Below are 26261 nucleotides of genomic sequence, written 5' to 3'. Positions count from 1 at the left end.
TATAAATAAAAAACAATGAATATAAGATGAAGAGCAGTCGCCCGGCAAGCGAAAGGTCGTGGGTTCGATTCCCGCATTAGGCAATTCAATTTTTTCAAGTTACTTATAATTTAAAATTTGCAGCTTTTTTAAACTTTTTTAACCTTTTCTTTTTTAAAGCCATAAACTCATTCCCTATTATAATATTTACCTTCAATCTCCTAAAATATTAATAACAATTTCATTGAACGAGGTTAACAAACTACTCAGCCCTAAGTTTAGTAATTAACTTCAGAGGCGTCGATTAATCATGATCAATATCCCACATCAACATATCGATCCCAAAATACACACGATATTAGCATAAACTTTACTTGGTGTAGGTATGTGCCATGAAATTATGTAAATGAGAGTAATCGTAAACCGTAGAACTAAAGTCTGAATTATTTCTTCATCTTATGAAAAGCTTATTTTGCAAGTTTGTATTCCCATAAATAAGCATAGGAGAGTGAATAGGCACTTCTAGGGCTAATATTTTGTACCATCCTAGACTGCACAGGTGCGATTGCGGTCAAATACCTGTGTTTGAGCCTTAGGTCTTGAGTAATAACAAGAGTGGACTACATTATAGTTATTATAATGAGATTTAAATGTAAATACAAAGCCACAACAATAGGTAATTAATTAATCAATGAACTAAGAGTATCGTGCGCGCCGCTCGGTGGCCAAGTGTGAGATCGTCTTCACGCGCCGCCGTCGTCGTATTGTATTGCAATAAAAAATACTTAAACATCTTTACTAAGTAGGTATTGTATTTCTTGCGATAAAAGGAGGTCAGATTCATGTCTACATATAGGTACAAGTTTTTATCAAGTTATTTCAATGGTTTACGCATAAAAACTGAACTAACAAACCTTTATTTTATCACGGCCCTTTGTCATACGGCAAACTTCATGCCATAAGTCATTCTCTGTCAATCTTAGTTAGTCATTCTCTGTTATTTGGGATAATCAGAAAAATAGAGTATTACACCATGTAAGTATCATTTAGGATACGTTCATTAGAATCATCTGTTCCAAATCGATTTCATTTAAAACTAGCTTTCCGCCCGCGGCTTCGCCCGCGTGGAATTTTGTCTGTCACAGAAAAACAATATCGCGCGCGTATTTGCTCACCGTTTAGACCTACCCTGGACTACGACAAACATTTTAAAACCAAAATCAGCTCAATCGGCCCAGCCGTTCTCGAGTTTTAATCAGACTAACGAACATCAATTCATTTTTATTTATATAGATATGCAATAATGCCGCCAATTCGCCGTATCAGATGCGCACAGATCTGGAGCGCTTCCAGCTTGGCACCGCGGCTGGCGCTCGCGGCGTTTTTATCAAAACACCGCCAGATTAGGCCGCGGGATGAAATGGATTCGTAACGCGATTGTATCGTGGTTGATTTGTTTTTGTTTTTTTATCAGTGCATTCCATTTTTGAAAGCCGCGAATAGACTAACACGTTTGGAGGATCAATGGTGTCAAAAAGTGTTATTGATCCAGTTTCTGACGCCCGTATTCACAAACGATGCTTGTTTAAGTGAAGCAGCAAATCAAACGCACAGCATTGAATAGAGCTCTATAATATGATTGTTTGATGTGTCACCACTCGTAACACAAGCTTATTTAGCTTACCACGAGAGGCTAACGGTCTAATCGTTTCAAAAAAAAATGTGCGTCCATGCGCACTGTGACACCTCATAGTAATGGCGTGAGTCCTCGACTAGCTACCATTTTTATAGTATTTGTACCAAAGCTCTGTGGAAAGGTTTATCTTCTTTTATATATGTTACGGTTAATGTGATAAATTGAAAATTATTAATAATAATCGGTTATTATGAATAATTACCGACAGTCGCGGTAAAAGTGATAAATTAATCACATTTAACAGTGATTATTTAATAATTCAACCTTAGTACTAACAAATTTCTTAAAAGAGAACAACATCTTGTGTACGTGCTCGTGTACAGCCAAACTTTTGAACGTTTTGATATCATATATTAATATAATTTGGCATAATGAGTTTGGAATGTTTCTTGCATAATATTACTTTTCCATGATGCCTATAACATAATGTTTTGATTTAAAGTGAAAAATAGGTTAAGGTGCGGCGGGGGTGGCCCTTGGGCCACCCCTAAGCCGCCTATTTAGTTTTATACACACATAAATGACCTCATATTAATCACATTAACCAAATCATGTGGTAATTATTCATAATAACCGGCGATTATTCATAATTTTCACATTTATCACTTTGACCGTAACATATACATAATAGTTTAACAGAATTTCTATGTCAAATAATATCATTTCTAGTGGATTCGTTAGAATCATTTGTTCTCAAATATGAATTCATATTGTCTTTTTAGACCGCGCGGGATGAAATGGATTGTGTCGAGGTTGATTCGTTTATGTTTTTTTATCAGTTTTAAAGCCAACTAGATTAGTACGGGTGTGAAAAGGGGATTAATGGATGGTGTCAAAAAGTCTTACTCGCGAAAACTTGTTACTAACGCCCGTATTCACAAACGATGTTTGCACAAGTGAAGCAGCAAATCGAACGCACAGCTTTGAATAGAGCTTTGTGATTGGTTCGTGTGTCACCCTGTGCGTCCACGCGCACTGTGAGACATAGTAATATTTGTGAATACGGGCGTAAAAGTTCTGGAGTTTTGTGTAATGGATAGAACTAAGTAACTATTTTTTTAAAACAATTTATTATCTTAATCTGATAAAATAACAAATGAAAGTGCTGTAAATGTTATTTTTAGGACATCCTATTTATATTTTACTAAACGCTCAAAATAGACCACTATATCTATCGCAGTAAGGTCTAACTTGGACTACAGAACAATCCACTCGTCTTTTCAAGATTAGAGTCCTATGAAAGTATAACCTACTTAAAGTGGGGAAAGCTGACACAGGAAGGGAGCTCCACTTTTTGCCGTACGCATGAGCGTAGAAACAAATGACTGTCACTGTATGCTCTACTTCTTAGACTTAGATTTATTTAACATACTCTTTTTTAACTCTAATGCAAAAAACTTAAACTGGATTTAGAATTTAAGGGCTCTTTTCCCGTTTTTTGAGACATCCCGTTTTGAGGACCTGTTTTTTGCAGGATTCCGTTTAGTAGTAATACCACAGGTAGTACGTGTTTTATATAACGTTCACACGAACATCCCGTTTGCAGTGTCCCGCAAAAAGCCGATCCGTCCGAATTTGGATTTGAATTTAAACACACAATAATAGTGTGTTCACATGGCAGTGCAGTTTTGCGGTAATCCCGCATTAAACTTTATTCCTCAAAACTGGATTATACTACTTATCCTTGGATATTGGACACTGCGTCTCTAGTCCCAAATAAAGCATACTAGGGTACTAGAGAACGGATATATACATACTTAAATACTATTTTTTGTAAATACGTTATATTATATTTTATGTAGATAGATTGACATAGGAATGGGCTCTCAGATACCTATTTAACATTTTTTAACCCATTTGTTCTCTGCGGGGAACAAAGAGCTCCAAATTGATTAAATCTTGATTTTGTAAACAATATAACATAATAAATTGCGCAACCGATTTGAGTAGCCGTAAACAAATTAAAATGCAATTTTGCCGGTTGAAATTTCATGCATTATTCATCGGGGAGTTCTTTATTAAATTCCCTCAATATAATTTATATCTTGGGCAATAAGGTCGCCCTTTCAGATAAATAAAAGGTTGAAGAAATATAGGCGTTATTATCTGTGGGCCAATTTCCTTACACCTACAAATAGCGCAGTTATTTGGGGCCAAAGAAAAGTTTTAATATTATGTCCCTACCTATCAAAGTAGCGTTTTGTATGGAGAATTTCACCAAAAATTCATTTTTCCATACTAAAATTTTTAACAATTTTTGGGGAATCACAAAATCAAATGTTATGAAATTTTGTGAGTAGACTAAAACAACCCTATGCTATAGAAAAAGATAAGAAAATGTTTAAACATTGCTATATGTAAGTAAAAAATATTTTTCTTTTTGTAATGGAAACGGACGCCATTTAGGACGAACTGTCTTTGTAGATTTAATTCTAATCCAAAAAATAAAAATTGGTTAAATATTTGTACGTAAAAGTATGTCCTTAAAATCCAATTTCAAATGAATAATGAACGTATCTATTATAAGAAAGGAATTGTATACTAATGAATATTGAAGAAAAACACGCTAATTTCATAGGTACCTAAGGACTTAATATTTTCAAGCGTCTCGGACTAGGGACGGGATGCGTTGGTGGGACGAGCCCTATTACGCAGTGTAAAGCGGAACAAAGTCGATGATTTTGGCCTTATTTCTAAGAAACAATAAGGGCGAGGCAAAACCGTTGTGAGTTGTGAGACTGGATAATAAATGTAAATACCATTTTAGTTGGGTTATACGCCCACATCGGAACTTTTAGGAAACCAAATGCAAGCAATACGACAACATAGCGAAACTTATACGCCTCATGTTTTTTGCTTTATTATTGTGTGATTAAAGAATCAAGTTTTTTTCATAATGTTGCGTTTAACTTAGGGGTTTAATTTTGCAAAATCCCGTCTTAGTGAGCACCTACGTTCTAAAAAGAACCCCCATGCAAAATTTGCGACTCCTAGCACTTGTCATTTCTGAGATTTCGTGATGAGTGAGTCAGTGACCTTTGGCTAGAAAACGTCCACATTATAACTAACCAGCTTTTATCATAATAAGTTAATAACTAGAAGTACTGTTAGCTAATTTCGTACTGCAATAAAAACTGAACCCCACTGGCCGAAAAGTTGCGCCACCTCTTTACAAAGCTTGATTTATTTGACAAACTTTGTTCAGGACTTTCCACTTTAAACCCTGCGATCTTTGTCTGTGAAATTCGTGTTTTCGTGCGAACCTTTATAATATAATATTTTGAGTCCATCAGGGACAGAGGCCTCACCTCAACTATGTTTGGCTATTACTAAACGTAGTGGTTTGCGCGGGCCACACTTTGCAATGTGCACAAAATTAAATTAGGACAGTAATTTTAATAGGCATGAGTGTATTTAATCAATATCAAAATCATAATTAAAATCAAAAATATTTATTCAGTTTAGACCACAAGTGGCACTTATGAACGTCAAAATATTACTATATTTTATGGAATAAAAAATAAAAGGTAGCCCTTATGGGGCACTTTACATGTCTCCTTATCTTTTGGGCCCTACCAGCGCTTCAAGACAAAATATCTAGATAAGTAGCTCTTTTAGTGCAATAATAGGGCTGAAGACGTGGCAGTGGGCTGGCTATATCTGTCGCAGAACTGATGAACTGATGAGTCAAAGGACGAACTTGAGGCGGTCAGTATTCTTCGCATGAAACTCCGTACTGTAACGCACACTTATCCGCACCGTAACGTAAACGCCTCGCCTCGCGGTTGACAGCGCGGTGAAAAGCGATATTTACGGTGTTGATCCCTTTCCCGATTGACAAGTGCGCTATGGACCTAATGGGTTGTGTGGAGACCATATCTAAGAAAACGTATAGGATACTATACTCAGGCCCCTCTTTCCCACTGGGCACTTTGGGCACGTGCCCAGGGCCCCGCAACCGAGGGGGCCCCCATCTGCTAATAAAACCTTTGCCAGGTTATCATGCAAACCGGACATGTTTGGCTTTTTACGGTCGTCCTAAAATTGGCTTGTCCGGCCTATCCGGCTTTTTATGTGGTTGCCGCGCCAGGCGAAAGTCAAGCTACAGAATAATATCAAGCGCACGCATCAGGGTGTTGGGCAACCGATGATGATAGAATTCACTCGTAAGCCTATGACACTAATTTCACCCCCCCCCCCCCCCCCCCGTGACATGTCCGGCTTTAACCCTATAAGGGCCCCCCTTAATCCTTAAATGCCCAGGGCCCCTAGTAGGTTAAAGACGGCCCTAACTATACTGCTGAGTCGCGGTCGTGTAGTCGCGGGAAGTGCCTGGATGCGGACCAGTCGTTGTGGAAATCCTTGGGGGAGGCCTTTCTTTGTCCAGCAGTGGACGTCATTTGGCTGAAATAACGACTGCTGGTTAAAAATCGCTGGTTAAAATAGCAGAAGATCGTTTTTTAAGCATCTAGCGGTTTACATCTAATATTGGATTGCCGATATGATAATGGTATCATTGTGTAAGCAATAGCTCTACCTACTTCTGATAAAATATGAGTTAGAACAAAGCAAACTGCTTTAAATTACTTACAGACATCGCCCAGATAATAATAAAACGGTGACCTTAGTCGTATTACCCTCCTCCGTAAACTCGATTTGTGTAAGTGCGTTATAATGAACACTTTAAGGGAACCTTTATTGAGACAAAGAAAACAAGAATGATTTCTAGAAGGCATTGTCGAGATCTCACTCGAGTGCCATTCTTTTGAGGCCTGCTTATTTCGTATTTTGCTTTGTAACGTTGCGGGAAAACTATCAAAGGTGAACTGGATTTTCGAGGAAATAAAAAAATACGTAAACGGACCGTTTGATGTTCAAAAATACCGCCCTTTCAGCATGGCAAATGGATAGCCGTAATTTATGTACATTTGTGAATCCGATACTGAAGGGCTGTACGTAAAAGAATGCAAGTGGAAAATTGCAAATTCTCGAAAGATACATAAAAGTTTTATAGGTTGTGAATGTTTTCATTTCATTGTATTTACTTATTTTGTTGAACTCTTTTGTTGTTTCAATGAGTATTGAGTAATAATATTTTGACGATTAAACGGTTAAGTCATTTATTTTTCGTACACATGCACGGAAGTATAAAGTACTCATATTTTTGTGTTATTTATTCATATTATGTAAAGCTGTTTGTATCTTTATCCAGTATCGAATTTTACAATAAAATGCATAATAGTTCAGAAGTGTAAACTCTGATTAGTTTCGTGTGGTATGCAAAACAATCTACCTATTTATTTATTAAAATACTTTAATATCAAAATACTTATGTCAATTTCAAATGTTACACTGTAGTTTTAAAGTATTTTTATTCTATGACTTACGTTATTTTGAGTACAGCCCGTTGATCAATATGCGTGTTTTTATGAGTCAGTTTATTAAAGCCCAGAATTTATATTTTTCAAAATATTTACTTTGGTATTTTTAAAGTGGCTCTTATTGCACTGGTTTTAGGTTCAAAATGGGCTTCACATGTGCATGCGTTTTTCATTATAATGTTTTGACAATATTAGTAAGACATTCGCAGTCTAACTAAAATAAATTAAACTTTTTGGGTCATTATACAAACTGTAGTAGATAAGGTAAATAAATAAAATCGCGTCGTTTTTCACTTGTTTTTCTTGCAACTGTGCCCCAGTATTTAAAAACAATTGACTGCCAAAACATGGGAGCTTGTAGCAGTATTTGTAGCATAGTGGTTGCAATGCTTCGATGGCGATAAACAAAATTAACTACTTATTAACTTTCAATTGTAAAATTAGTATTATGTTAACTATAACTTAGTTAAAGACTTTCCACTTACCTTAAGCTTCAATCACGTGAGCTTGTTTATTACAATCTTTTATTTAGTTTTTAACTTGTATTGTCGTGCTCGTGGAACCCTAAATGGTCGCATGAGTCCGCGGTAACAAAATTGATTTCTATTGTTTCTCGATTCGCTGGTGCTTGAAAATCACAAAGATAAAATTATTCTCCTTTTTGTGCAGTGGGTAGCAAAGTAATCTAGTTAGATTATAAATGAGCCTGTTGAAATATCAGCTCAAAATTCCCAAGGGCGGAGATCTATTTATATGACGCACTACATGACGTACATGTGCCTATATGACGTACAACGTGACGCACATGTACCTAGAATCTGCTACATACCCAAGAGGGATAACTGTACCTAATTGTATGAAAATTGATAAAATGACTAAGGCTGAGTTGCACTACCTAACTTTGACACTAACTATAACAATAACCGGTGCTTTTTGTATGGAGTTTGACAGATTGGTGGAATACAGCCTTAGAATTTTTACTGTTAAAAGAAACTTGTTGGCTGTAATATCACTTGCATAGAACGTTATTAACATATTCAGAGACCTAGGGGTAAGTTTATAGATGGACAATTAAAATTGTTCACTTACCTTATATGTGCCTCTCCACCAAACTGCACTCCTCTTGAAGTGTCATGGCTCAAATCACACCACAGTTGGAGTGACACCTCTCGTTCCCACCGCTGCAACTCCTGTGTAGCCAGGATCTACAGCTTGACCGCCAATAAAAACCCAAACAGTGAAGGTCAAGTTTGTCCCGAAGTGAGGTACAGGCAAAAGAAACAGGTCCTGCTGTGGCACTTAATAATAGTTAGGCTTACTTTTTGAAAATATTAGCACTACACAATACACTTATGGCTACTAATGAAACATCACGACAATAACTCGTCTAGAACATTGCCAGACTTAAAAACAAAAATTTCAGTCACAAAAACGTCAACTTAAAATTGTGTCAATAGACATCCAGAATTTTCAAATTATCAATTCATTAATTTTTAATTTTCTTGTAGTCTTACTTTCATTTTATGTAATCGTAAACATCAATCATCTTTACTGAAATGATGCCCCCGAAAGGCCCTAATCCTTTGAGATTACTTTCTCATAGATTCCTCTGGGTATTAAGTTAGAGACTTAATTGAAAAGTAACTAAGTACGCATAAACATTTTGCTAAATTATTTTTTATGTAATTTGGCCTTCTTATAATATTCATTTTTCTGTAATTTGACAATTAAAAACAACAGAAAGGAAAATAATTTGACTAATTGCTACAACGTCAATGCAAGAGCAAATTATGCCAAGAAAAGTCAGATTTTTAAATTATATACTTACTTAGTTACTAGTGTTTTTTGTCGCAGCCTTATTCTGCCATTTTCATGTCCTGAATTTACTTTAGAATTTTTATATAGAGGGTTTCGCTTCATCTTCTATCTTCGTTTATTTTGGGATATCAATAGTTTCTACGATTCCGTCTGATTTTAATTGGTTAAAACCGTGTAAATGCTACTCGCATATCTCGGTACGAAAATCACGTATCGCCTGTCATCGTGTTACAACGCCAATTCCCTTGAGACCGAGTTCTGTTATTTGCTATTTTGGAAGCAGACTAAGGTTGAGTTGCAGCACCTAACTTTAACGGTGACTATGACGATAACCGGTGCTTTTTGTATGGAGTTTGACAGATTTATGACGTTTGTCAAAGTTAAAGTAAGATGGTGCAACCCAGCCTAAGTAGTGTTTAAATCTAGAATAAATTATTGTGATAATGTTTTGGACATGTGGATAAGGTGTGATTAGCTCGTTTAACCCCAAGTGGTCGCTTGCACTAGTTACTTTCTCTACAATATTTAATAAATAGGTTTAAATAAATGAGGAAATGAAATAATAACAACAATTACACGGGTAGAAATAGATGTTTATTACCTATTCTATATTAACAGAATGAAGACTATACACAACCTATAACATTATAGTACACGATACAATTTTGTACAGAATCCTTTGATAAAATTTTGATAAATGCTTAAAATGAAGCAATTACTTGATATGTTAATAAATTATTTGTGTCATTGATATTTCTACAAACTGCGGTGCGCAATGTTTTTGAATAATTTTAAACGAATGGAATTTATTTCAATACATTATAATCATGGACCTATAAAAAAAGTCGGACGGATTCTCATCAACAAAATACTGTGACATTAGGATACACCAGCTTGCCTGTACGTACAGGCCGGCACGCACACATTCACACCCTGATACACCACTTCGAGTGCAAACTTCACACAGTTGACACATTTAAGCAGCGAAAAAACAACACGAATACGACATGTCTTGTGTGATGAAATTGTGTAAAAACCGTTCTGTTCGAACAAACAAAAATTAAGGAATCACATTTCACAGGCAAAATAATAATCCAATCACTTATTTCCCGACATTAAAATATTGAAATTAATTGAAATCAAACGTCATTCACTCGAAAAAATAATACGTCAAAGACCAGTGTTCTCAGTTATTTTCGTGGGAAAATTACCCGAAATATGGGAAATTAATAATAATTTTAGGACTTTTTAGTTATTTATTACGCATACTATGGAAATAAAATAATTTATCATAATAATTGTGTTTTAATGGGATATATTTTCACAGGCAAATTTGATCCTTCCCAAAAATGTAGAACTGCGAAATTCAAATTTTCTTACATTGATTGCAAGTCAGTGTCAGGTTGTATGTTAAAAAAAATCTATCAGAGATAATAATAATATATTGATGATGCATAAGATTATGATTATAATGTACACAAGATTCGTAATTTGTAACTGCGTGAATCATTTTTGATCAACATTATGTACATACCCTGACACACTGACTTGCAAACAATGTAAGAAAATTTGAACATTGAAAATTTCGCGCCTACCTTAACGCATTCACCTTTCATCCTTTTAAAATGGCACGGAATAATTCTGTCTATATTTCCAAGTAACATCTGCCGATCTATGTTTTTCTTAAAATAAATGGGTAAAAGTTTTGGCTAACATGGCATCCCTAAATTCACTCACACAATAGACAAACGCCAAAATTTTGCGTCACAGTTTTGTTGTAGCGCGAGTTCCGTCCGCCTTTTTTTATAGGTCCATGATTATAATGGTTTCAGATTTGAAAATCGCTATTCAATTGTTTATTCAAATTTTTATTTTAGAACGTTCATCTGTAGTTGAAAACAAAAAAAGTTTACTGTGTAGAGTGAGCTTAAATTGTAGATACAAAGTAGAATCATGTTTCGTGTTATGTTTACATGCTGCGATACGGATACACGAGTACACGGCAAGCGTTCGATTTTATGTTTATTGGCAGTTTTTAAGCCATCCTGTATAACTTTCAGCAGTATAACAACAGTACAGAAATAGTACAACGACATGTACCTTTACAATGTGTACTAAAAAAATATCGAAGCAGTTATTCCTGGAACGTAAAATAATTTTGAAAGAATATTTTTGTATGTTTGGTTTTGTGTATTTAAGCCACGCACATGGTTTATAAAGCTTAATTAAAAATTACCTTATAAAAGTAAATATTCGAACAGGCTTTTCATTTAAACAAGTACAAATTCCAAAGCTAGGTTTAAATACGTGTACACGTGAAAAGGTAAAATTAAATATTTGAATTTATCCAATTATTTTACATAATAATATTATTATAATTCGTTTAACAATAATTTCTTTTTGAAAGCCACATTTAGACAATAAAGGCTTTTAATCAAGCTAAGTGAGCTTTGTATAATTAAATCTTTTACCGAGTGACTTTGTTCATTAAAATCCAAATTAACATCGTGTTAATTAATTTAAAATACACGACATTAAAAGTATGTACGACAAAAGTAATTATTTACATGTGAACTTTTAGTTCATTTGAGTGTCACATAATCCAAATTTTGTTAATTTCAACGCGACAGAGTGGTAACAAATTTATGCAGAAAGTGAAACAGTTCCAAGGGCCCTGTTTGTTTTACCGAAGATTTCTCGTAACTTTTTGTATGCTCATTTATTATTTTTTATGTGTTGCCAGGCTGTTTGGGAGCACAATGACAAATAAGGAAAAGCCGTTCGTTCCAGTTTTTGTACTTTTTACTTATATTTACTCGCAAACTTCATAAAATGTACAAAGTTGAATTCGTCGTATTTCATTTAAAATTTTTCATCTATTCTGTATCTAAAAACAATTTTAAGACAACAGGAATAAATACTATAATTTAACTAGAATTTTATGTGATGCATGTACACTAAAGTTGTGACCTATTTTAGCAACAATATGACTATTAACAGTTGATATCAGAAGTAAAGAATAAATATTTTCAAACAATCCTAATTGTACAATACAAGTAAGTGTGACTTATATTTACATTTGTGTCGAGATCAACATTTACATTAAGGTACACAATTCAAGAAATGTACACGACATAAATTTAACATTAACATCTAATATCACAAATATCTTTGTTTCATATCCACTTATGTTTAAAACAGCAGTTGCGCTAGTATCGCAGTCAGGATCGAATTAGGTACTATCCTGCCAACTGCCGAGAAAGCTTTCAACCTAATTTCGTTTTGCACGGGGTGTCCGTACGACTCTTCTATCGATTGCATAATTTCTTTCGGGCACGGCAAAGTTTCTAGCGGTATGTCGATTAACTTTTTTGCAGTTGTTTTTGGTTTGACATCATACTCATCATTTTTGTCGTAGTAATCGTAGCTATCGTCGGAGAGGACATTAGTGTTGTCCACGTCTTCGGTCTCCTGTGTGTTTGTGTGCCTATCGATAGGGTCTTCGATACATGATATTTTTTCGAGGGCGTGCTTCAGAGTCCCGTCCTTCGTCTCGTTGCGGAGCGCGTATATCCAGGATAGACGGCAATTACAGTTGAGTGGGTTACCTGAAATGAGAGGGTGAATTAGGCTGTGTGCAGAGTAATGAAACACCACTATAATTTAGCCCGGCTTGAAGGCTTTTTGTTACACGAGCTTTATAAGCTCCTCCCTAATGGGTGCTTCAGTTTTACTTGCAAAATTGTGTGGGATAATCTAAGGCACAAATTGTAACATGAGTCACGGTAAAAGGTTAAAATATTAGTTTTGTCAATGTATTCATGTTACGTTTTAGATAAGAATTCTGTCCTCAAGCGAAGTTTTTTATTAAGTTACTACTTTGGTCGTAAATGTGGGTTAGTTAACCCAATTTAAAGTTAAATTCCTTACAAAACTAGGTACAAAAGTAGCAATTCATTTGCATTCTGCAAACGTAGTGGGACTGTGAGTTGCCGACTTGCAACCTGCACTGAACAGATAGTTCGACCCTCCGGACAAGAAAAATGGGTTTTGGCCCAACTTGGCACGTGCTGCTGCTCGGGTCGTTCTTGAATGCCTTAGATTAGATATACTTTTGGGTTAACCTTCTCGCCCAGTTCAATGGGGTGAACATTCCTATATCAAAGTCCGTGCTGACAGATCGATTGGACAACACCTTTTTTCACGCAGGGATTTTCGTATCGAAAATTTTCCATCAATACCTACATAATCACCATACCTACATGAACATAACATAGCCTTAAGACATAAACTTAAGACTTTATGGCACTGACGTAATATTTCTAACTAAATTACGCTCGTACAAACATTACTATGAGTAGACGCACAGGGTCAGACACGAACCAATCACAGAGCTCTATTCAACGCTGTGCGTTCGATTTGCTGCTTCACTTAAGCAAGAATAGTTCGTGAATTAGGCTGGGTTACACCATCTTACTTTAACTTTAACAAACGTCAAAAATCTGTCAAACTCCATACAAAAAGCACCGGTTATCGTCATAGTTACAGGTAAAGTTAATGTCTTCTCTCCCAGTCAACTTTGGTTTTAAAAATAGATTGTAATATTTAATTTTAATAATCATAATAATATTTTTACTAACATTTGTCTACCTCATTAATATGTATCTCAATTAGTTAAACCCTTACAGTTTGAATGTCAGATTACGTGAAAGAGAAAAATAAGCTGATTTGAACCCAGATAACATGGGAAAAGGGTTGGCAAATGAATGGCGAATGAAATTAGACTTATCTAGCGGAATAAACCCGTAAGGAGCAGCCAGTTAGTACCCATGTTAATTCTTTCATTTTAGATCCATTAAATTCAAACCCTAAATTACAATTTTACCACGATTGATGTAATAGAAATAAATTGAAAATGTTAACTTAGGCTGGGTTTCACAATCTTACATTAACTTTGACAAACGTCAAAAATCTGTCAAACTCCACACAAAAAGCATCGGTTATCGTTATAGCAGACCTGTTCATCTACGCGAGATTATATCGAAAACAAAACACGCACGATGGCCCACCTACAGGATACTATTCGACAAGGCCTCACATACGAGCGAATATTGACTCACGCACGCGTTTTCTTGTGTATGATGGAAGAAAATTAAGAAAATGGTGTACTAAATACTGTGCAGTATTTAACTGCCTAAATAATAATAAAAACACAGAATGTACTTTTTTAAGTTGCCTCAAGACACTGAGAGGTAAATAAGTAGATAAAATTATTCATGATAGGTAATTCATGCTAAATCATGTAAAATCATGTATTTCCTCCGCCATTTTCCGCAGTTTGGCACCTCACGTCACATCATTTTACCGAAGTCAGCCCTATAGCTTCGGCGCAGTGCCGATCACTGACGTTTGTCAACAAAATGGTGCTTGACTCTTGAGACAGGCTAAATTACACCATATTGTTAATGACATTGGGCATACATTTTTTTAAATACCTTCGCGAAGTAAAACTTCTGTACGTAGTACTTATTATTATTCTGTGGTTATAGTTACGGTCAAAGTTAAGTGGTGCAACTCAGCCTTAATGTTATTACGCAGTGGCATCTTAGTTATAAGTGAGCGATTTTCCAAATAATATGAAAAGTCTGATATTCTTTGAATCATCTAATTGATCTTATTAGCAAGTCTGGAGTCTGTTTTGAACATTATTCTTGTGATTATTTATTTATTGTTATTATATTCTACGCTCCCTAAAATAACCAGTTAGCGTAAAATTAACTAACGCCCGTATTCACAAACGATGCTTGCTTAAGTGAAGCAGCAAATCAAACACACAGCGTTGAATAGAGCTCTGTGATTGGTTCCTGTGCGTCCACGGGCACTGTGAGTGTGTTTGTGAATACGGGCGTAAGTATTTTTACGACTGCCAATAAACTGCTACGAATTACTCGTAGCTACGCGCGCTACGAATTGCTACGCGTGCTACGGTCCCTCGTGACCTGTCTACGAGCTGTGGTAATCCACGAAACTTTACGTTGATTTGTAAAGGTTCGGCCAAATCAACGCGATTAGCCTGCGTGCGCGATGGCGTTGGCGATGGCGATCAATGCTATCGCCATCGCCTTTATGTACGCCGGCTGTACGCGTTGGTTTGTCGGAACCTTAGGGTCCTCGCCCACGTCGATTTTTGTAGTGATGCTGTTAGTTAACTAAACTATTAAGTTGCGCGTTAGTCGCATTTGCAACGCACTACAGAAGCGATGCCAATGGGGCTACTAACGCGCTACAGCAGCGCGACTGTATCGATGCAAACGCGCGACCGTGTCGGACGACATCGGGGAGAGAACGGAGGGAGGGTTACAGAATCGCGTTTGCATCGCGACAGAAGCGAGACAGTATTGCGTTTACATTGCGCCAGAAGCGCGTTTATGTGAGCGAGGGTACACAGCTAGCGACCGCATTGCGACTGTATCGATGCGAACGCGCGACAGAATCGCTACAGCAACGCTACAAAATTCACCGTGGGCGAGAGGCCTTAAAGGATTTTGTTTTTTGCAATAAGAAACTAGATGCGAAGTTACACTTTGCTCTTCTTTTAAGAAAGAAGGCAGGAATCCCGCAGAATGCAGCTTATTTTAAGGAAAATTTTAATAAAGAAATTCGCGAGGACGAAAGTCGGAGTTCTGAGAAAATTCTTATTATTTCGGTGTGTTTCGTATAATACGAGTAAGTAGCCTAGTTATTCTAAACTATTTTCAGTTCAAAGGCGATGACGTTGTAATGAGAAATGTCCGAAATAACTGAAGAATTTGTAGCATTCCGAAACAAGTTGCTTCTGTATTAATTACGTAAAGATTTTTTGTAAGGAATAAAAATATCTATTACTACCTCAATATTTAACTTTCTTTATTCACCGCTTCGATCCAAGAAAATTTTACATTATTGAATAATCAAATTATGAAACCATACCACCTTTTTTTTATAAACAGCGAGTTCAGATAAATTGTTACTGAATTAACGAATTTAGTTTCGAACGCTCCGAAAATAATTCACACGGTCCAAATATTTGTTCAACTTCATTTCTTTTGTCTATTTTACCAAAAACAATTAACTTTCAGAATACTTGGAAACCTAATTGCAATAATTATTATCGTCTGATATGCTGTCGACTGCATCTGACAGCCTGTCCATCAAAAAGTTAGGTAAAATAGCTTGTACAGTCAGCATCAATAGATAGAAGCGTCTAAGATAGCCAAAATGATCTGATATTCAATATCTATACTAATATTATAAATGCGAAAGTAACTCTGTCTGTCTGTCTGTCTATCTTCTCGCTTTCACGTCTAAACCACTGAACCGATTTTGATGAAATCTGGCATAGAGATAGTTTGAGTCTTGGGAAAGGACATAGAATAGTTTTTTACCGGTTTTTGAAACAGGGACGCGCGCGTTAAAGTTTTACTGTGACAGACAAAATTCCACGCGGGCGAAGCCGCGGGAGGAAAGCTAGGAGACAAAATATCTCTATCACAGATAGAGTCAATGAAAATAATAGACAAGTTTACCTAAATGAAGGTCTAGCGCTTAACTCAGCCAGTGCCTGAGGTATGGGAGCGGCACGGGAGGGTGTTTTTGAGACGTCAAACGTCAACGAGACTTTCAGATATGCTTTCAGATTTCTATGCTCTGTCACGTCATAATTGTCAATGTCCCTCCCCCATCCATACCTCAGGCACTGACAGAATTAGAAAGAAAGAAAGAAAGAAAGAAAGAAAGAAAGAAAGAAAGAAAGAAAAAATATTTATTTGGTACTAAATGATACACATTAGACCTATTACTTGAAATAAAATTATGTGGTGGCGCATTTTTATCAAAAACAACACTACAGGCCCCATCTAATTAATTTAACATCCACTCTTTCCACTTCAAACAACAAAACAATAAGTGCCTTCTAAGAACGAACCAGAGCATGAATACGCAAGCATTAAACGAGTAGACAGAGCACACAATGGTCGTATAAAATGCCTAATAAACAAACAAGAATTTTTGCAAATAAAAGCCATTTCTCGATGGTGGAGCAAATTTATCGGGGCCCTTTCGAAATATAGAATGGCTGGAGGCCGGTGATTTACTACTGCGATCGCGGGAACGAAGGAATAAAGGATTAAATGCCCGGACCCTGTGTGCTTCTTATTTTGCAAGTTATATTTCTTGCAAGCATTTTAGTCTTAGACGTTTGGAGAATTTTTGTATGGGTTATTATAAGTAATTCGTAACCACGAAAGAGCGAAAATATTTATTCAGTATCACACACATACTCGTATATGCAACTGCAATGCAACAACCGGCGGGCAGCAATGGCGATCAATGCATTTAAGTCTGATCGCGTGTAATCGCGTTTGGCTGAACCTTCAAATAATGTACATGCTACAATAAAGGTGATATGAAAAGGTACTGTACTCAGCTTGGTGTCTTAACATCCCAGTACTGCCACGACGCTCTTTTTCCTTGAAGTAATGCCACTTCACTGGTCTGATCAGTATTTTTGGATGATAATTCAATTACACAAAGTGATTTTTAAACTTACGTTTTCCACAAGGGAATCGAACCGACATACCAAAGTCACGAAATTGGTAAATACTTATGAATGTACTTCGAACGGGTATTTTAAGTGCCTTTTCCAATTTTCGTCTATCCTTTATTTCCTATTGCACTTTAGTGTTATCAAATATATTACTTAAGTTATTTTTCTCTTCTTCAAAACAATTTGAGCAAAGGTAACATTAGCAAAAGCACTTTGTACCGTGAAACGAAAAATGTTTCCAGACCGGGTAGAAAATATAAAGTGTCTAATTAATTGCAACATTATTATTGTGAGCTGGTTTTAAAATAAAAGGAACGGGACGAAAACCGACCCAGTGGAGTAGAAAATGTAATCGAGCGAAATAAGATCAGAAGTAGGTAAAAGAAAATTAGAAAGATATAACTGTTGATGTATTTAGGCTGAGTTACACCATCTTATTCTAACACTGTAACAAACGTCAAAAATCGGTCAAACTCCACACAAAAAGCACCGGTTATCGTTATAGTTACGGTCAAAGTTAGGTGGTGTAACTCAGCCTTAGTAATAGTAAGTAGATACATACTGCGTATGTATTCTGCATTATGTAGGATCTATTAAGTCTTACATAATACATAAATTATTTTATTATACCTATGTTTCTTTCGGTTCAGTCTTTCGGAAATAAATCGGTAGGGCAAGTCCCAATCCTGTTATAACTAGGTACTGTATAGTGTATACACACGGATATGACAAAGATTTTCGATTATAGGAATACCGGGTATTGATCAAAACTTATCTAATATCATCGTTACAGGCTGGGAGTCGAATTTGTTCCCGAACATTATTTTGATAGGACATGTGGCCCTTTGAGGGTCGTCAGCGAACTTAGTTCGGAAGTCATCATGTGTGTACCGTGACTTGAGACGTTAGTTTGTTTTGTTAACTCCAGTAATAGGTAACTGAAGGTAGTAGTTAAATGTCTTTAGTGGTACTTACAGAAGTAATGATTCGATAGACGTTTGACAAGGCTTGCGCCTTCGTAGTGTTCGTAGTGAAAGCCTAATTTAGCTCTGATTTAACCCATTATAGACTAGCGGTCCCATATGGTACCACTTTTTTGTGTGTTTTAATTTGGCTCTATACATTACCACGTGAAAAGATGCAGTGCTCTGATTGATGCAAGTCGTAGCCAACAGATATGGTCTATGCTTCTAGGAATAAAAATTGACAGTTATTCTTTTCAGTTTTTTGTAATAAATGATTGAAGTGAACGCATCAAAATTTTCTCTTAAAAATTGACGCGCCATTCAAGTAAGTGATCATTTTTTTTTGTGTGATAGTGAAACACTGATTTTGTTACAATCTTGTATTCTCCATAAGTGCTCTTATTGTAAAATGGTGTAAAATGACGTCGATAGGTAATAATAATTGGAAATATTGTATGTCAAAATTACTGGTACCGTACGGTACCGCTAGCCGCTTACCGTGTCTTTTTAATTATTTTATGATTTTTAGTTTTTACTGTATTTATTGGAAAGTATGTGATATATTCAATGGTATATAAGGTATACAGGAAGATAAAGTAAAATAGTTTCCTATACTTTACAAAACCATGGGTTTTTGTTTATTTTAGATGTAACTTACACGAAACATTGGCAGTTTTGGAGGACCATGAAGGTCCCAAGACGAAGCAGATATTTATAGAACGAACTCGAGATAATTGCAACTCTCGAACAATATTAGAGTATAGGAAATGTTACGTGGGGCTAAGTGCAGCGTGCAATGCCAAGCTCCATTCCAAATTTTTGAATATTCAAAGATAAAAATGAATATTCCTTGCCCAATATACAGTTTTTTTTACATTTAATATCACTTCTGTTATTTGCTTGTATATTAATACATATAATAATAATAATAAAATATATAATTTACCCTATTTTTATAAAGTCCATGATAAAGTTATGTTTTAACCGACTGACACGGTAAGAGGCTAGCGGTACCATATGGTACCAGCACTTTTTTTCTAGATTACAGGTCGGATCATTTTTTTAATGCTTGTATAGCATTATGTAGACCATAATTATGAACATATTTCAAAAAAACAAAAATCTGACACTTTAAGAAAACTCAGTCTATAATGGGTTAAAACTTATTGTTTTCGAACAATTGACGAATACGTGCACAAAACATTGTAATTTTTTTATCCTTGGAAATAACACCCAAAAACAATGAATGAAGACAGACTATTCTAACATCGACATAATCGTGTCGTTTGAACATAATTATATTTTAACTAGCTGTGCCCGCGAATTCGTACGCGTGAAAACCCGTTTTCGCAACATTTTTCATTTTTGCTCTGCACTTATTACTTGTAGCGTAATGGTAGGTATCAAGTAAACAAACAAACTCTTCAGCTTTATAATATTAGTATAGATTTTTACTTCCTTGATCAACCTGGATAAAGTCAAATGGTTTTGAAATGTAGGTACCTATATTAATTCACATAGCAAATCGACATAATTATAATCCAGAATGTAGCTAGCGTAAATAACAATCAGATATATTTATCGCATAAGGCGAAGTAGAATAAGATAGAGTACGGTACTCTGTTTCTCAGCACTGCAACTCCTGTAAACAGGATCTACAGATTATCCTCCAATAAAACCCAACCAGCAAAGGTTTTATAGCCCCGGGAGACAGCTTACTAAAAAAATTGTCGATGCCACTTTAATTTGATAGCGAGCAATTGGAGAGCTCAACGTTATTAATTAATTTTATTCATTTGTTTTTGGTTTCGAAACAAATATCCAATTAGGACATAAATAAGTAATTATACTAATGATACGAAAATTTATTTTCAGTATCAAAACCTCGTGTTTTGTGGAATATTTGGAAACGATGATAAATTAATAATGAGCTCTGTGAAGTGAGGTAAGTACTGAAATAAAAGCCTAGATTGTTAGCGTCTATCAAGCAACGGGCTTTGCTTTCAATGTTTTGACAGCTGTCAAAACTATATGCTATATGCCACCATGTCAAGTCGAAGGTGTGTCAATATCGAAGTTCACACTCTTGCCAGCTTTCTTACCGGCTTAGGGTCCTATTCATATTATTTCTCTAGCAAGTATACGTCAAAGTCGTGAACGATGACATAACTCAAAAATGCGACGCGTGGACTGCATTACCGCTCTGATCGCTGAGTTATCTTGTGAAGTGAAGTCAGTATGGAGTTAAAGAGTTAAGAGTTTTGGCGAGGATTGGTTATTGACGTGTCGTGGTCTAGTGATTTGTGTACAATAAATAAATAATCTGTATAAATAATAATTGTAAATCTACACTAATCTATTATATAAAAGAAAGTCGTGTTAGTTACTCCACTTATAACTCAAGAACGGCTGAACCGATTTAGCTGAAAATTGTCAGGGAAGTAGTTTAGAGCCAGGAGAAGGACATAGGATACTTTTTATCCCGTTCGAAATAAAAAAAGTCTGCTTATTTATTGCCATTAGGGCGGAACAAAGTTCGCCGGGTCAGCTAGTATTATATAGAGGAAAACTTTGTTTGTTTGGTTGTAATGAATAGGCTCAAAAACTACTGGACCGTTTTTTTAAAATTCTTTCACCATTCGAAAGCTACATTACCACGAGTAACATAGGCTATATTTTATTTTGGATAAAAATAGGGTTCCGCAAAATATGTATTTGGGTTTTTCGGAGTCCACGCGGGCGAAGCCGCTGGCGGAAAGCTAGTTATAAATAATTGAAAAAATCGAACTGACTATGGCGGGAATCGAACCCACGACCTATCGCTTGCCGGATTCATCCAGTGTCTAAGTACTTAGCTCAGATGGAATGGCAGTCGCCCGGAATGTATGTATGTTTGAAGCTCTTTTGTAATAAAATATAGTCTGATAATCTGTTGCCGTTGTCTGTACACATACAGCTAGGTTTTCCATAGCCCTTAAGACATTGTTTATTCAATTACTAAACTAAAATTTAAAACGAGTGGGCGACTTGGTATTACGTCATGAGTATAAACAAACAGTTTAGTTGAAAGCCCTATATTTAAACAATTTCAGTTGATTGGCAGTGACTCAATGGTACTTAAGCATACTTACCTTATGTCACACGTGTTTGTTTTCTCTATTTTGGTATTTCCGGGTCTATTATTACAAAGACTGACATTCACTTCGTGTTTATGTTGTCCAACACTGAAGTGTTCCATACATGATGTTGGCAGGAGGGCGCTACTTTCAAATTTTTGTCACGTTGCACAACACTGAAGTGTCCCTTAAAATTATGACAATATAGGAGAGCGCTGCTATCAATACTTTTGCCACTTGACGTTTCAGAATCGTTCTACTATTAAAATTGACAGAAGTTAAGCGATGTCATTCTTAACTTCAGGTAGACAGGCAGGTTTATTTTAGGGTATCAAAAGGTGTGTGCTGCCTATTTTCCCGTATGAATTGCACTGCGCATCCCTGTCTGGCATTGTCAGACACATGGTAATAAAAATATGTCAGAACATGTCACCCAAAGTAGCACGAAATTTCTACCAACACGTGTTTTTTACTTTTGTTCCGATAAATAGGAAGTTTAATGCTGATTTTCACCACCTAACTTTGTTGAGCTACAACGATAACCGGTGTTTTTTGTATGGAGTTTGACAGATTTTTGACGTTTGTCAAAGTTAAAGTATGATGGTGCGACCCAGCCTAAATCTTTTGAGTAAGCAAATATTTAACTTCTAAGAGCAAAATGTTCCAAACATCTGTCGATACCTTGATAGCGGATAACTCAGAATATTACATGAGCATGTACGATAGTTTATGTAAGTGATTAACCTAGATATTAGCTTAAAAGGGTAAGTTTGGAACGTGTAGAGTACCAAACAAGTTTTCAAAGTTGCTTGATTAAACTAGAACATAAAATTAAGTTAATACTAGTACTTTTGCTACACAAATAAATGGTTACTCTTTCGTTGTTTAGAGAAAAAACAAAATAATAACATGACTATAATAACTGCCAGTTCTTTCTATAATTCCCGTGTCATTTTAATAAAATGACATGGACAGGTGACAAGCAGACAATAAAATGCCCGAAATATACAAATTGAAGAAGCTTTGTTAACGTTTCGGTCCATACATAACATACCTACCTTGTTCTGAACAGTTCAATGATAGAATAAAATGTCGTTCTAATATCTTACAATGTTATAATTACAATGTTAACTTAAGACACGCTTAAGACCATCATGAAGATAACTGATATTAAAATATAAATTCAATTTGCATGTAATTGAAATCCATTTATAGAATATATGTGGTTAAACTAAAGCTCTTTGATGCGTACAAATAAATTTGGTTGCGAAACTTCTGTGTCGGGTAGTCTAAAAATATATGAACCGGGCTTCGGTAGTGATGTGATGTAATCGATGTTGTATCGACAGTAATAGTCCTTGAATAAATATTGTACTAGTTTGTACCCAATATTTATTTAACATTTAATGTTGGCTCTGCTTCAATACATCAAAAGTGTGTTTTCATTGAATTATGTTTGACTGACACACATTGTTATTACTAATTCTGTTAAATTGTCAACATTACATTATGTGAAGGTCATCTTACATTTTCGGTACTCAAAATAAATAATTTTTGCATCTATCAAATAATATTGTAGTATTTTTTTTTATTTCTGGGGCAAGATGTAAGTTACTTAGATATGTAAGATATAACGCATGGGCGTAAACTACAGGCTACTGAAATAACATGAGCAGTTAATCAAACTCGTAACACGTGTTAACAAATCGGAGACATGATTAGTACAATCCGAGAGATAAGGAAGTCTACGCAAAAATGAGGTAGCTACTTATTTCTATTGATATAGATTTATCCATCATAAATAAGTAAGATAAGGTCAAATGTGGAAGAGAACTTTGCCAGCATTTGTGCGCTTCTCCGTTCATTTCCCAAATTGGATTGGACATTAAACAATCATTTTATGTACTTTGATCTTACTTAATAAAGTATGTAGGTACATTACATTGCAAATTAAGATTTGAATATCAGATACCTATTACGGCTCATAAAGTCTGACGTCATTGACAAAGAATCAATTCAAGATAAAAGGAAATGAGAAAACTATCGACAGCTAAATTAGATTCGGCACAGCACTACTCTAGAATATGAACCAGGTTTATAGTGCAGCTCTGTAGTCTAACCGCGTCATAACTTATGATTCTCCTCAGGTTTCGGACCGATAACAAGATTTACGGTTATAGTGATTTCCTCCGATACTACATCATGCTTCGTACAGCTGGTATTAAGTTTTTGGATCACACTGAAATAGTGCTGTCTGGAATATCAAGTGAGATATCGATAATTGTGTTCTGCTCAACACTAAATTATCGTTAAACTGTTAATATTTTACAGTTTTCCTAAAACTTGGGTGTTGCACCACCTTACTTCAACTTTGACAAACTTCAAAAATCTGTCAAACTCCATACAAAAAGCACCGGTTATCATTATAGTGTTAGGTTATACATAATTATAATATACTTGAGTTAGACTGTCTAATAATATTATTAATGTTTTCTAAGCAATAACTTTCAGTGTCCATTTAATTGTCTCATTATGATAATTTTACACTGCACTTCCGGTTTGTGATCTCATGTTGTGATTTGTAGTCTTGTATAAATTAAAATCAAAACAGTAAAATGTTAATATCAATTTTATTTAAAATAATGATTTATTACAATATTTTTAGAACATTGTTATAATAAGAAATAATTTATATCAAAATGCGCCGGGGTTTCCGCTTCCGATCACACTGTAGCGAAAACCACGTTAGCATTTTGTGGAGAATGGCGGGCAGTCGTTGGTGAACTATCGTGTCGAACGGACTACTCTGCCGAAATGTAATTGTGTAATACTGATGAGTAATATTGTTGTACAAGTTATTCAATAAATACTATCAAAAGTATCAACCAGCGTTTGAACTTAAAAGGAGGACAAAAGTTCAGAAGTGGGATACGATAAGGATAAACAAAACTTCCTTACACGCCTACAAAACGTAAGTAAAGTGATTCTTTTTATTTATAAATCTATTTGCAAGGCTTTCCTAACATAATAAATTATATTCAAGAAAACCCTCGCTGACGAATTAAACCCTGTGGAATGATTTGAAAAATTATATTAATGAGACCGATTTACAGTTCTTATTTGAATAAAAACACGTAATAACTAGCTGATTTATTATATCTGCATATTACTATTTTTCTTCTGTTTTTATTCTCTATTACTTTTCCATGAAACCTAATTCTATAATTTTTTTTTACCGAGTTGATATTTTAATGCATATTATTTAAGTGTTCAGAATATCATTGAAGGAAGAATCGATGATAAAATGATTTTCGAAATTCGAATATTACTGATTTTTAATTTACATTTTTTTACATTATTATGGCTTTTTGCAAATTATAAACTATCATTTAAAATACCACTAGCTTTTGCCGCGTCTTCACCCGCGCGTGAGGTTTATTTTGCCACGGATCGTTACATTATTATAGCCTATTAATTACGTTAGTCTGGGATATGAGCAGTGGTGCTGTGAGGTTCCGTCGAAATCCGTTTAGTGGTTTTTTTTTCCTGAAAGAGTAATATTATGACTAGGATTGTAACCTACTGGTATTATTTTTAATGCTAAACAGAAACGAGACTAACTTAACTCTTTGACAATATTATGCTTAAATTAATATCAAGTATTTCATTTATTTGTCATGTTATAAGATATTCAAATGGAGAGGTTTCGTGATGAAACATTGGATTTCGCTGAATGGGATTGGAATATGGACCAGGACTGGGGGGCCCGAAGAAGTTATTTTTGAAATCCATTAAGAAATGGCTGAGGGATTGATTATTTAAATTACCTCCATATTATTATCTCGCGTGGAACTTGAACATGCGCGGTGATGCGATGTCGGGCTGCCTGTTCAGGTTTTAGTCATAATGCTTACCTTCCCTAACGCGTTGTCGAGAGTGACACTGTGGTGTCAGTCTTCTTTTTCTTTTTGGATGTAGTCAGGTCTTGTATATGTCAAGGAAAGGCTGAGAAATTGAGAACTGCTAGATTTTAGAAAAGATTGGATCTGTTAGCGGCGCTGGACCGGTGGACCGGTGGTGATTTGCTATTTGTGCTTCGAATGACTGTCGTGACTGCACCATTCGGGATGGCGCGAATGTTTGTTATGCGCAGCTTTGGGGTCCTGTAACTTTATTCTTTCAAAATTGTAATTGGTTATTTACTTATATTTTCGGGATTTGTTAGGAGATGGAAATTGGAAACTTGCCCATTAATTACAACAGTTAATAGTGCAATGAATAAACTAGTATTTACTATGATAATATGTAGGTATTTATTTTGCTTCGATTTTTATTATGAACATAGACTAAAGTTTTTGGAAAAGGGTTTAAGAGCCAGGCTAAGCTTTTTATTTTTCCAAGTTCCAGAGAGATGAACGAAATTGATGCCCGATGTTAAGGGCCCGATCATGATGCCCGAGGTTAAGGGTCAAGGATGGATGATGCCCGATGTTAAGGGCCGGATTATAATACCCGAGGTCAAGGGTCAATAATTGATGATGCCCGAGGTCAAGGGTCAATGATAATCGATGATGCCCGAGGTCAAATGATGAACAAGGATTAAGGGAAGAAAGAAGGAGAAGGAAAAGGAAGATTTTTCCAAAGAATCGAACGACGATGGAAATTATGCAAGAAAGAAATCAAGAAGGAGGAACGGTGCAGTAGGCGTATGCGCAGACATGC

At 35.6% G+C, this 26261-nt stretch overlaps 1 protein-coding gene and 1 long non-coding RNA gene across 2 annotated transcripts in view; one reads left to right on the top strand and one right to left on the bottom strand.

The window, feature by feature from the left end:
• The window catches only part of LOC135078024 (uncharacterized), a 520464-nt gene that overhangs the window by 162665 nt on the left and 331538 nt on the right, over positions 1-26261 (top strand). The window lies entirely within an intron of this gene.
• Positions 10772-26261, bottom strand: part of LOC135078007 (connectin-like) — a 126618-nt gene continuing 111128 nt past the window's right edge. The window contains exon 3 of the mRNA XM_063972551.1: positions 10772-12482. Coding sequence (XP_063828621.1) covers positions 12067-12482 — 416 coding nt within the window. The 3' untranslated portion in view covers positions 10772-12066. The remainder of the gene's footprint in view (positions 12483-26261) is intronic.

Source organism: Ostrinia nubilalis, chromosome 14 (genome assembly GCF_963855985.1).
Source record: "Ostrinia nubilalis chromosome 14, ilOstNubi1.1, whole genome shotgun sequence".
In the NCBI taxonomy this organism is placed as follows: domain Eukaryota; kingdom Metazoa; phylum Arthropoda; class Insecta; order Lepidoptera; family Crambidae; genus Ostrinia; species Ostrinia nubilalis.
The sequence above is the reverse complement of the archived record's forward strand: the minus strand, read 5'-3'. Positions and strand labels throughout refer to the sequence as shown.